At 40.2% G+C, this 13643-nt stretch overlaps 1 protein-coding gene across 2 annotated transcripts in view; it reads left to right on the top strand.

Moving 5' to 3' along the window:
• Positions 1–12427, top strand: part of LOC111267260 (uncharacterized) — a 130955-nt gene extending 118528 nt beyond the window's left edge. For both annotated transcript variants that reach the window (XM_022845390.2, XM_022845398.2), the window contains exons 5-7: positions 8666–8828; positions 10525–10634; positions 11158–12427. In XM_022845390.2, coding sequence (XP_022701125.1) covers positions 8666–8828; positions 10525–10634; positions 11158–11283 — 399 coding nt within the window. In that variant the 3' untranslated portion in view covers positions 11284–12427. The remainder of the gene's footprint in view (positions 1–8665; positions 8829–10524; positions 10635–11157) is intronic.
• The last annotated feature ends 1216 nt before the right edge of the window (positions 12428–13643 follow it).

Raw genomic sequence — 13643 nt, 5'->3', positions numbered from 1 at the left:
GTATATAGTGCGTGAGCAACATTTTTATTCGCCTAGCTGTTACTTTGTTAAGTATAAGATCATTGCTATCGTGCTTGTTTCTCTATGACGAAATAGGCGGTTTGTCGAACGTGATAGTGACGAATCAGCGATCGGCTCGATTGGAAAGTTCCAAGAAACGACGTCTTCGACAGAATTTTAAATTTTAATTTAATTTAATTTAAGAAGGTGGTAAATGTTAGGCAGTATTGATTTAGGACGGCTATAGCCTGATCATGTCAAAGTTAAATCGAGAACAAGGGATACCAATATGACGTAATCCGGAAGTAGGATACATTTGCTAGTAGCCAGCGGTGAGTTACGAACGACGCGACGAGCCATTGTTTATTTCAAACAGACAATGTCGATGATACGCTTAGTGCAGTTGCAGTGAATCCTGCATCTGTTGTTATTGACCTGAAGGTAGCTGTCAGAACGCCAGCGAGCCTGTTTTATATGTCTGATTCAGAGAAAGGTTGCCGTTTCACTTACGGGAATGTGTACGTAGAATAAATTTATGTCCTATGTCAATCAGCTGCCTTTTGCTTGTCTGCGTATGGCCGTAAATAACGTAGCTGTACGTACAGATCCGCGAATGGGTCGAGTGCGAGTACACTGATGCACGGGATCATTGATTTGCACCGGACCAAGAAAGATGAGCGTTTTGCATTTTGTCCTCGTTTGACCACTGAGTTTCTAATCGACACGAAGTCACTCCGTACAACACCGCGACAGCTGGTCAACAAATGTGTTTTGATAAAAATCTTACTTAAGAAACAACTAAACTCTGGGGAGATATAGGTAGTTCTTTTCATGTCAAGCTAGGATTTGTCTCGTAATGCTTGAACATGTAATGCTCCTAGAAATGGCATAACAGATACAACAATGGACTAATAGCAGGCTAACATATAAGCTTCATAGTTAGAAGTAATGGCTGTTCATCTTGAATTTCACCACACATAGTATTGGTGCTAGGGTGTGAATTAGCGATGTTTTCTGGACCTTTTCACCAGAAGTTTAGTCTCTCAATTTATCGTATCAGTTGAAAAGATGCCATCCTTTGAACCAAGCCTAGCATAGAAAAACAGAATGCTTTTATAGTCAACATGCATAATCGAACCTGCAGTAGACCAGTCGTCCTTCTTTCAAATTGAAAGTTTAAAAAAACCCGCGCATACATTGCTTACAGAACTCGGAAAGCACAGTATGCCCACCTGCTTGCTCCTCACTGCTTCGTTCTCAAATGCATATGTCATTTCATCATTATCATTAACCCATAAACACGATCTTCTTACTTTGCGAAAGTGGCGATTAACTGAAAAGCCGACAAAGACAAAAGACTCCGTCTAGCAAATTATTCTTCGTCTCCTATTTCTAATAATACGTGTGCAAGTTCGCGAACATCGTGGGTCTGACGTTGGACCCCTTCGTGTTGTACATTTGTAAGAGCAGCCTTTGCTACAGACTTAGGCCCGCCTGCAGGCCGATCGACAGCTTTGAGCTAAATCTCTCTCGACGATCCAGCTAGGCTTGCACTCCCAATGTTGGTCAAATAGGATTAGCTCGGTAAGCTTAATACAACAACGATGGCAACAGCAGGCTGCAGTAGGCCAAGATAGGCCGGCATAGCTTGTGACGAGCAGAGAGGCTTCTGAGCTACGAACGAACCGGGTAACCCGCTGCTGCTCCATGCTGTTGCTAAAGGTACTCTCGGCAACAGTTGTTTAGTTCCGCTGTAACCTATCTTTGCAAGCTACCTGCCTGGACTCTCCGCCGGTAATAGCCGGCGTCAGTAAGGAATACGATCGAAAGCTACATGTAAAAAGGAAGTTACATGCGAGAAACCGTCACTTGTCCTTTATTTTACTCCCTGTTACAATGATGATCCAGGTAGTATTCATTATGCCAAACGCGGTCTCATATGATTATCCTCACTCACTTTGGCTTTTCAAGAATGACTGTCTTCTATTTTTGCTCCTTGCACATAGATTACAGTGATCAGATAAGAAGACGGTGCTAGTTACATAACGGCATGCGTCACAACGTTCTCTCCGTCCTGTTTCCTAAATAAAATGACTGAACGTCTATTTCCATAGCAACATTAGCACGTATTAAGTGTCGTCGTCGGATCACTGCGCGCGATCGATCATACTTAATCGCTTTCATAAAAACGCCCTTATTTGCTCGTAAATTAACTGAGATGGCTTGTCACTTTTCGTATAGCTGCCTTCAATTCCTGCCATATGGCTGCTAAGACTATAGCGAAGGTAACACATACAGTAGAATTTGCACATCAGATCAGTCCTGGTGGCCATATCTCGATGAAATATGCATTAAATTAACCACGGGACATGGGCCGTGTCTGTACGGTCTGGCTCTGACACTGCAGCTGTTGTTTCTCTGGACTAACGAATTGCATTGCTTTTAGATCACAGTGAAGGTCTAACGTCAAGTCGTCTTTGTTTGTGTGATACCGATGGCTATGATGATCTGTGATACCAAATGCCAGACTATAAACATCAGGTTTGCTCCCGTTGCTAAATATACAGCATATATATATATATATATATATATATATAGCATAATAGTCCTGATAAAAAATATACTAATATTGTGATTGTTTTCACCTTACATATCGTCGACATCCTGTCATTAGGGTTACGTCGCCGTTTACGACGTTCAAAATATTTGTTCATAAGGATCATAGCACGTAATGTCGATGCCTAAGGTTTTTTACGTACCGCCTCTTTTCATATAAACATATACGCTAGGATGAATAGATTACGTCGCATGATACCTACATAAAGCTGGCATGTAGCGTTAAAAAACACCATTTAATAGAACAAGGAGTAGTACAGAGGGATGCAAGTCCTCGACGCCGCAGTAATTGCTACAGCCTCACTTATGACTCTCAGATAAAGCAAAAGGCATGTATGCAAAGTTTTAATTTAAAATTCAACCAAAAGTGTTATCCCAATAAATCACAAAGAACATCTTTGTTGAATGAAGATTTATATGAACAGCCTTTAAAATGAACAAATATAATAAATGCCCTCTTAAACACATCTAGCCATGAGAGAAAGGGAAAACCGGGAAAAAAAGACTAGTAATCCACATCACGAGTACACGTATCGCTTGCTATATGACAGGTGCTATTAAAGCCCGATATGGACGCTCTAAGACACGACAAATTGATAAGCACTAACTATCGATTATATGTACACTCGAGGACGAATCGCGGACAACAGCGAGCCAAGCTCTTTCAAAATACCTAAAAAAAAAAAAATAATGCTTAGTTACCTATTGAGGAAAGCCGAACGGTCCAGTTTTTTAAAAGCAGAGACCGAGTGGCGTGGATGGCTGCCATCAGAAACGAACAATCGAATTTTTCGAGGAATTAAGCCTTACATTCACAGATTTTAAGGTACAGGTACACATTTAATGGTAATTTTGCCAGACGAGTAAATTAATTCACGGTTCTGTTTGTGTTTGGCCAAACTCGCTTCCTGTCTCACCTGAAAGACGTTCGATAAACATATGAAGAAAGAGTTATAGTGTGTGTGAAGCACCATCATTCTAATGCATGCGCCGCCCTTAAGCGTTATCGGCGTCAGCCAACAGTCATCAAGGATCTTGTCTTCCGCTCGTTCTTTACGAGTAAGTAAGTGTGCAATACTTAATCTTATTTCGGCTGTTGGCTAATCGTAATCCCTAGCCGTCGGCAACGTTCTAGCTGTCAGACAAAAGTCAATCAACCGACCAACCGAGGAAGATATGATACAGAAATGATCGGGTCAGAGGCGAAATGGCAGAGCGAGCGCGGAATCACTTTGTCATCAAGTATAGAACATAGACAGTCTGCGAAAAAAAAAAAAAAATACTACTAGTTTCCTTTGACTTGTTCCCGTTTTGTCTACTAGGAGCTTTCACTTCGCTGTCATTTTATTGTCGTTGTCCGCCCGTTGTTTCGCGTCCGTCGTTAGCGTACCCACCGCAGCCGCTACCTATGCTGTCCCCCAGCCCATCGTCGTGTTCATGACCTCACAGCACATGTGTCGAAGCATTGCTCGTCACGTGCTTCGTGTACGTACGTGTCTAGTAGAAGACTATGCGTTTGTATTAGGATATAGGTTGGCCATTCAAGTTGCCGACTGCGCTGGTGCTACTTCGTTCCTCGTAGCGGCAATCGTCTTTTCGAAGCCTGAGGCAATTTGACCCGGCGCTGGTGCCATCGCCGTTGGGCAGAGGTACGTGGGGTCACAAGTGTGAAACCTCAGTCCTGTCTCACCGCTGAAACTACATAGTGCGACCGACTGCAACCGTCGCATCTATATACAGTCGTCACGTTAACACGAGACAGATGCATTCAGTGCAGTAAGGTACTGGCTCATTAACGTTATTAAAGGCTCGTCAGTTATTTGACCTGGCGACAGAAAGTACAACGGATTGAAGCCAACGCTAGTTAGTTTCGTTTATCGCCGATTTTTTTAGTCATTATTTATATATATTACCATTTTTAGTATTTAGCAAATCCCCAGAAAAAAAAAAAAAAAGGGATATTGACGAAGTGCGTTTCAAACTAATCTTTGCTGAATTTAGGTGGCTTTTCCTATACAATGCTATATGAATCGGCGAAAAGATGAAGATAGCAGGCTACCACTATTGCCACCAATAATATGCTACGGCAACGGCTGTAACTCACACAGAATCCACGCAATTGATACGTGCCTGGTAGACTATTATCGTTGACGATCATCGACCCTTTTTCTATCCTATCGCTTTACACGTAGCTTCCTTTTGTGCTGTCTGGTCACAAATATAAAATGGGCAGCATCCACTTAACGAAGTCATATTGATAATCATCGTTATAGTGTAGTAATAAAAATAATAAGAAAAGGTGAGCAGGACAGAAAAAATGGCAGCTATTATAATCGCACAGGGCAGCTGTGGACAAGTACCTAGCAGGAACTGGAATCCTTATTTGTATGTTTACTCATATAGTAACAACACGCGATGCTCTCAGATTTTCGTGCTTGAGCAATTAGATATTTTCTCCGTAATTTCGCCATGTGCGTGATGTGGGGCTTTTCAGGGGCGATGGAGCGGGTACATCGAATCTTTGCTAAGGACCCATAAAGAAGCAATGTTTCCATGTTCAGCTTTTGTTAGTATCGTCGTTTAATGGCCGAGTGAAGGCGTATCACAGTGGTGGAAGAACGCTAGTGAGCATGCTAAAACCGTGTTAAAAATAGTAGAATAGAATCGATAAATAAAAAAACCGCGAGACAAATGAGTAAACAGTTTTCCTAGTCGACTAATTATCTTAAGGCAAAAATAATATGAAAATTGGATAATGAAACGTAAATAGAAAAGGACGATACTAAATTCGATATATGGCTCACTTGTGTGTGTGTGTGTGTGTGTGTGTGTGTGTGTGAGCAACTAAATTATATAGGCAAATTTTATAAGGGAAAACTATGCAAACATAATTTGTGCGTTGTTAATATCATTATATAAACCATATTAATAATGTAAACGACGGCGCTTATCAGTAATTAAGCTGATAACGGTGATGATATAATACGGCTTCACGAAGCCTATATAATCAGTATAAATGTGTAAATAAATCCCTATACGTAGTCGACAAGCACTAAAATGGACAGAATTAATGTTCGCCTAGCGCGTGCAATATTGTCTATGGATTAGGACATAAAAAGCCTGACGTAGTTTTCGAAGCAACAGTAAATAAAGTAGTTTGAAAAAATCAATCCGATACATCATTTAACAGCTTCAATCATAGTAGAAAAAACAGTAGCAACAACACGAGTCCTCTAACAGGACCCTGTGTCCTGCACCTAGTGCACTGCCAACTTTGCGGACCGACCCGCGATCGAGTACCGTGATGAGTCACGACGCTTGATACGCGCGCATACTACACAATCATTACGATAGGCGTTAGTTCGTCATAGCTTCCTTTTCGGGAGCTACATTTAAACAGAATATTCTAAATAAAATTGGACAATCGTGATGATTTTTTGATCAAGCATAGGCCGTACAGCTTGCAAACATTTCCGCCTTGTATATGAGATACACGATAATAATAATAATTGTTATTATGACTACTATGTTTTTCTCTAGTCTTCGCTGTTCCAGTCAGCAAATCTATTGATCTTCTATGATATAGCCTGTCCCAGATGCTGTGGCAAATTGTCGAATCATCAAAGTGGGTAAACGTACTTCGATCATAAAAAAACTGAAAAGCTTACCTAAGTTTTTCGCATGTAGACTCTGTTCAGCAGTTCATTACACAACAACATGTTTCAGTGAATTAGTCTAAACTTAATGATCCGAGTTTAGGTGTACGAATGATAACAAAGGGTTAACTTGTGCATGTATGTATTTTACCAGAGCGCTAGAGGAAATATTTCTGTAAATCCGCTGTAATATTTGCTGCACCTTTTTTTTATAGCTATTAACCCATAAAGTTAAAAAGGTTCTTAAAAGCAAAACAATTAATTCACAGTTTCTCTATGGTTTTACTTGCTGTTCGAAGACCTATGCTTTTCCAGTGGGTATCCCAGCAGGCGGACTGATGGTCGCTCCAAAGACTTAAAAAAAGTGTTTGTGCCCTTTGTGCCTCTTGTGCCCGAGAAACCTATAGCTAACGGTACGATCATTGCTGCCGATGTCGACTTGACTTTATTGTCGTTTTACTTTGCCGAAGTCAGTAGCTAACTGGTAGAGGAAAATAGACGGAGGTCAACTTCGGCGTGCATCTCTTGGACGCTTTCCAATTAAAGTAACGGCTTCAGCGGAATAGGGCCACGCTACAATTGCCTAGGTATTTCCGAGACCCACAGCTGTTTTGTAGCAGACCCCGCTGTAGCAGCATCGACGCATCCATTGCCGGCTGCTAAATGGAGTAACGACGTCAGACCGGCTAGCTTCGCAGAGTCAGGCTGAACGCTGCTTCAGTTGCCGTCAGACTCACCAGGCGATGATGGTCCGATGGCGTACCACGAGCAGCTCGATAGCAGCAGCACGAGACAAGTTTAGATAACGATCAGCGAGAGCTACCCTTGAGTGTCAGTTCGAGACCGAGTTGCATGCGAACGTAGCGTTGGGCAGACTTAATAGGGATTGTCGTCTGTAGGTGTCCATGGGGAAGCCGCCAGGGGGTCAGCGGGGAAGTAAGTGGGAGCAGAGAGCTCGACTATCAGAATTGCCGCTAGGCAAAGCAATGAATATGCATCGTGTAATGGATCTGAATAAATTCACTGGTGACTGAGAGAGGAGCTTAAAACGCTTCACAAATTGATTTCAGGTCTTACTTACACTTGATATATATATATATATGAAAAAAGTACATTGTAAACTCCTGCATGTAAATCTATATATCATTTTAGCTCTATCATATATCAACTGAAAGCTGATTGTGTCGATATACCTGCAATAGTTCACCACATAGAATAACCTAAATTTGGTTACCAGATAATAATGCGATTTATCGTAAAAGGAAAAATAATAGAGCATTGAAGACCTTACGATGTTTAGAAAACGTTTCTGCTCAGAAAGTATTTTTGATTTCTCATTTAATTGTAACTCGAATCATTGAACGGAGTTGCAATAGAATTAGACACAAATAGTTCGTGCAACCGTTCAAGTTACAACTTGAGGATAACTCGGGATAACTACGTAAAGAACGATACCAGGTTTAGCTAACCCTATGCGTGTTAGAGCTCTACCCCAAAATATTGCGATATGGATCTAAATAGTTGCGCTATCGGTGTCATTACTTCTCATGGATTATCAGAAATACAAGCTTTGTGTTGGTCGACTTCGGCCAGAAGCATCTGCCAACCTCCTAAGGTGCATATCCATCTGATATCTCAGACATTTTTTTAAATTTAAACATTCTTTCTATACTGTCCGAGCTTACTCGTTCGCTTGGGCGTTTTTTGCCCTTTCCCAGGGTTTGAACACATGTGAAAAAAATCGTCATAAAAATACTGCGCGCATTCAAAGCTACTATTGTGTAAAGCTGCTTTATGCTTGTTCATGTCTGAGTCGTTACGCTTACGTTGCGCGTAAATGTCGCCCATGTAGGCTGCAAAAGCTCCAGGTAGTAACTATTTATGTGAGACTGTAAGTGAAGTTGTTAACCATATATTGCGGTAGGAGAGGGCTGTAACACCATCGGAAAGCTTACAGCATCAGCTTCCCATTTCCAATACATTAGCAACCCTAGAAGAAAAATTGTTTCAAGCGATATAAGTCAAGACAGCACGCTCTTTTTTAACACACTTGCCTTAGCTTCCCGACTTCAGGTCGGTTTTCAAGAGACACGAAGTACGTGAGATAAGGACGTATGTACATTTTCGTCAGGCTTGAGAACACGACTATTCCTTCTTTGGTCTTTTTTATCTTTTTCTTAGAAGTTGCACTGGCGTTTCGCCCTTAACGGTTTTCAGACGGTTTTTGACTAGACATAATAATTCGAGCAATTTCGTGAGGAAATCAAGATTTACTCCTTATCCCCACACCTCGTTCCCTCTATAAACGCAGTTACCAGCGTGTATATGCATACATACTCTGGCGTTCAACTGTGCCAGTAAAAAATCGCTTTTATACGTGCTTTCTGTTACAGAGTTCTTCATCCTCAAAATCGTCTGTCTGGGGCGACGCTTTTCTCTTTCGTGAAGGAAAGAAGTCACGAGGCAAAAAGGAGAAGGAGCGTGCCAAGCAGGAGCTTCTAACCAGAAGGTTCAAGTCGGGATCAGCTTCAAGTAGACGTCGTTCGAGCAAAAAAGGTAATGAATGTCAAAAACTACGTCTGATTGTTGTTTTTTTCGTACTCTTTAGGCAAACGGGTTCACCTTTTTAACGGGAGTTGTTATTAATATTAAGCTGTGAGCAAAGTTCTTTTTATTTGTACCTCACATAACACGGTTCTAGATACAGCGCACCATTAATCTTTAGGCATTGTTTGGTACTATTAATTATTTCGTAATTAAGTTGAACGACCCATGATGTGTCTGAATAGTTGAAAATTTTGGCGACAGCTTTCCGTAATGATGAAAATCTGTAGTTTTACGTAATCGCCCTATAATCTTCTTTGCGTACTTGCCAGTTGCAGGCTTAGAATAAGATCAATCTCGTCTGTTTCCCGGACGTTACGTTGGATGCACATAGCCCGCTAATGTAGATATATTGAAGTGTGAAGTTAGTACTACTGGAAGAATTAATTGAATCATTTAAGGTCTCCCTCGTGTGCCAGCTTCGTAACTTTGATCCGCATCAATAGCCTGTATTACATGGAGTGTTTTTTTTAACTGAAAAGTAGGTTATAATTGTTTTACCGTTATAATATAATTTCCAGTAATAGATACGTCATCGGTCGCAATTGTTGTCTCTTATGAATGTTACTGAATGTAAGTTAATATTATAAATATGCGAAAGCCAAGTTTAATGCGAAACTAGTTTTAATCAACTTTGAACACGGACGATGTTGTTTTTTTTTTCACTAGAATAGAAGTTCTTCTATCTGTCTATTTTTAGATGATACATACTAACCCATAACTACAGCAGCGTATATAAAATAAAGTACTTCTTATAGTACCTTGGATACGGTGCGTATCTATTTCTGGCTAGTTCGTTGAACTGATCCGGAATTTTCTCACTATTCATTGCTAGTAATCATTATTATGTTTTAAGGAATTTCTAATCTCGTTGCCAGCATCTCATTTTCTATTAACTTTTGTGATATTTTATATAATCTACTATGTATACTTGGGCCTGTGTCAGTGTCTATTTGCTTTCTATTTTATTTCCAATTAAGCAAATAATTTATGCATGTCCACAAGCTATCCGAGTCGGATCTATTTTAACGTCAACATTACGACAGGACCATGCTGAATCTGAGACTTCGTCCATATTATCTACTAACAGCAAAGTGACAAAAAATCGCTGACACGCGTTTAAAACAAACCCTTTACGAACATGAGGCGTTTATCTATATATATACGAAAATAATAATAAATCCATTTTTAGTTGATCGTTTCCTCTGAATCAACCTTACTGTTCTCCAGAGCTTGTCCCATCTGGTATTTCTTGTTGCATCATTGGTGTAGACTCTCTGATAAGAGGAGATATAAAAAATCAATACTAATTGTCGAAGTGAGGCGATTTACATTCGTCACCTTATCAAGTCCTGGAAAAGGTACTTTGTCCGATTCACTTCAGTAAATATTCCAATTTGGACCAACAATGCCTGATCCGGCGTAAGCGGCCACCAATACAAAGAACGATATTTTTGAACATATGTCGAGGGCCGTAGAGACTCGACAGCGTTCAGATTTTATAGAAATCGCATTACCATTTCCGCAAGCGGCCATTCAATCATCAATTTATTACCATAGCTAAAGGATCACAATACGTTAACGTAACACCTCACGCATATTATCCTGCATTGCGTTACACCGACTGCTCATTTCGTATAACTACTAGGTATTCCTGGCGTGGATTATCCCGACTATGTGCAAATCCCGGAAACAAACTTCAGTTGTGAGAACAAAAAAATAGCTGGAATGTATGCCGACAAGGAAGCTGGATGTCAGGTATTGATAGATTTCTACACATTAGATAAGCTTCGGATCGATGACATATCAGACTATGCTGCCTTTTCTGACCACTAGATATACTGAACAATATCAGTCAATTCATCATCAGTTTAGGTTAACGCTCGATTTCGGCATAGTTTTCTAAATTATACAAAAGTATAATGAGTCAGGCAAGCTTCATCTAGAATGTTAAGGTTTCTAGGACGTTGCAGTCTTCCACAACAAGTCTAATTTAATGCGGTCTCAAAGATGTTCATTCGTCAATAAACTAAATATTAATATATTTGTTTATCTAATTTTGCAGTTTTGCAGAACCTATAATTTTCTAATCCGTTCGACGTCCTTTTTTCCTATAGTATAGCTGTTACCAAAAATCATAGGTTCTAATAAACGTATTGTATTTTTCACTGTCTCTGTCGACCCTTCGCCCTTTCGGCAATACCGACGTCGTTCATCATTTTATCCTTTGCCCTGATGCACGCCCATTCATATATACAACACGTGTCGATTGCATGAACAGGTATGGCACATCTGTACGGGTGTCAGCAAGGTCACCAAAGCCCGTCACTCGTTCCTTTGCGCAGCTGGTACAATCTTCAGCGAAAAAAAGGGTGTCTGCGATTGGTGGTATAATGTACAATGCTAAAGCCGTCCCCGCTAGACTCTACAAACAGCCCTCATAATCGTATCCGTCATTTGACCTTTACTTCATCTTGCAAGAGATGTTGACAAATCTGCGATATAACAAGTCGACCTCGACAAGCCGAGCACTCCTTGTTAGCGGGACTCTCAAGAGAAAGATGTCAACGAACGCACTATACTATTACTATTATACCAGCCCGAGCGAGTCCTCACGTGACGGGTCTTGTCGAATAACACGAGATGGACATCGCAACAGTATAAGCCATGAAGACGTTTATGAAGCTTCTGAACCCGTAACCCCCGATTTCCCAAATATCAGCCTTTTCCAAACAATATCTAGAAGAATTAGAACGATATCATCATCTGTCAGCATCAACAGTACCATGTGCCACTACTACATCGACTGCCACTCACGTACCCACCGGGCATCCCTCAGAGAACGGCGAAAAACGCTGCAAGACCATAGGAAGAACGCGAATCAAAAACACACACACACACACACACACACACACGCACACACTTATACACATACGCATTCGCAAAATACGAAGGGACGGCAAAACAAACAGACAGAGGAACAACGACAAAAATAACAGCGACTATTCATACTCATTCATAAAGCGTATGCATGCATAGAAATCATCGACCAAGTATCACTTGTTATTAAACGCTGAATTCAAACTGGCCGATTCATTCAATATTAGTAAATCAGCCGAGTTCAAACGTCGTCAGACCACGAGCCAATCCTATGTGTAACATTATGTCCTATACGCGTGCTCTGATCAATCGCCGTATCTATTAACTTATACGTGAATGTGACATTTTGTACTCCAGTATCTATATGTATACATATATCTACTATAACGGCACAACGAAGAGAAAGCACAAATTTGTTACCAGATATAATATATTGTAACAAAGAGCAATAGACGAAAAAAAAAAAGCTGGAGAACGTGTCACGCTTACGATATGAAACATTGTAGTGGAGATTGAAGTGTAGTACACAAAAAGAACGAAAAAAACAAAACAAAAAAAAACTGTGGTGATGCAATGGTGAGCAAGAGCGAGACATCACAGTATTAATCAGATATACATTTGAGATTATTCTGTGTATAATACTACATACATATGAGTACCTATATACATAATGCCGTGTTATTTTTTCGTTAGGTACGTGTATATAGAAGGGATGTTGATATAAACATATGTGACCATTTACAATGAGACTATTTAGTTCGACAGGAATTATCTCTAACGTAACTTAGCGGCAAGTTGTGAACGTGTACTTCTCGATTTTTCAATACGTAGCTACTAATGCTCACTCGATCGAACTTTTTCTGAAAAAGGGGCAAGTTCGACACACCGTCATGATCAACTGTTGTTCTACGCAGGATTGCTCCGCTCTAATATTACGATCGTATCACTCTGTGTTCTCCCGTTCCACCGGATTCAACGTCTTCATTGCCATTAGCACAAAAGGAAGTTACTACGTAGAATCTGCGTATTTCTTCTTCTTGGCCTCTAGAATACCCTGATACAGTTGTGAAAAAAAAACTATATATTTCATAGTATAGTTATTAGTGCCAAGGAACAAAACCTATATTTTACATTGAGTTCTCCTATGATCAGTTGTCATGAGCAGCTGAATCGTCTACTTTATAAAAAGACAAAGATCGAATCTTGGGAAGACATTTCGTCCTAATTTGATATAGAGAATAGAGTCCAACAGGCAGTTTGCTTGAAAGATAAAGCTTATCTTTGATAAATAATATAAATTAATCTCTTCCTTTTATAATATGTCCTAACAATCATTTCAGGCCCACGTATTTTGGTCTCTCCATATAGGAATCTGGACGGCTGATGTAATATTTTTTTCGTTTTTCTTACCGCTTAATGATCGCTATCCTCTCTATTAACAATCACTTTCTAGATCTTTCCTGCGGCGTATGATTAAAGTGACGCTGTCACTCTAATTCCTGTCACTCTAATTTTCCGCTACCGAAGTTCTAGACGTTCTTCGAACCGGTTCGAGCTGAATAAAGATATCTTTAAAGTATTAAATCAATAATATTTTTGATTTCGCTGGGTTATGCCCCACACCTGTTTTAGGTCCGAGACATCGATTACTTAAATAATACAATGTATGAGCATCCAAGCGTTTCGATGTAGCGAACAACACGCAATTGGAAATGTACAAGGACATTTCTCGTTGAAAATACAACTTGCGTCCCTGGCTGGTTCAAGTTTTGGTTAACAGTCCACAGTTGTAAACAGAATTCTAGTTTCTGAGATTCTGGCGACTGACTGACCTGCTTGGCCTAGTAGCAGACATGACAACGACAAGGGAAAACATTAGCTAGCCTT

The sequence above is a fragment of the Varroa jacobsoni genome, unplaced genomic scaffold (assembly GCF_002532875.2).
Source record: "Varroa jacobsoni isolate VJ856 unplaced genomic scaffold, vjacob_1.0 scaffold_123, whole genome shotgun sequence".
NCBI lineage: Eukaryota > Metazoa > Arthropoda > Arachnida > Mesostigmata > Varroidae > Varroa > Varroa jacobsoni.
This window is presented reverse-complemented; position numbering and strand designations above follow the sequence as displayed.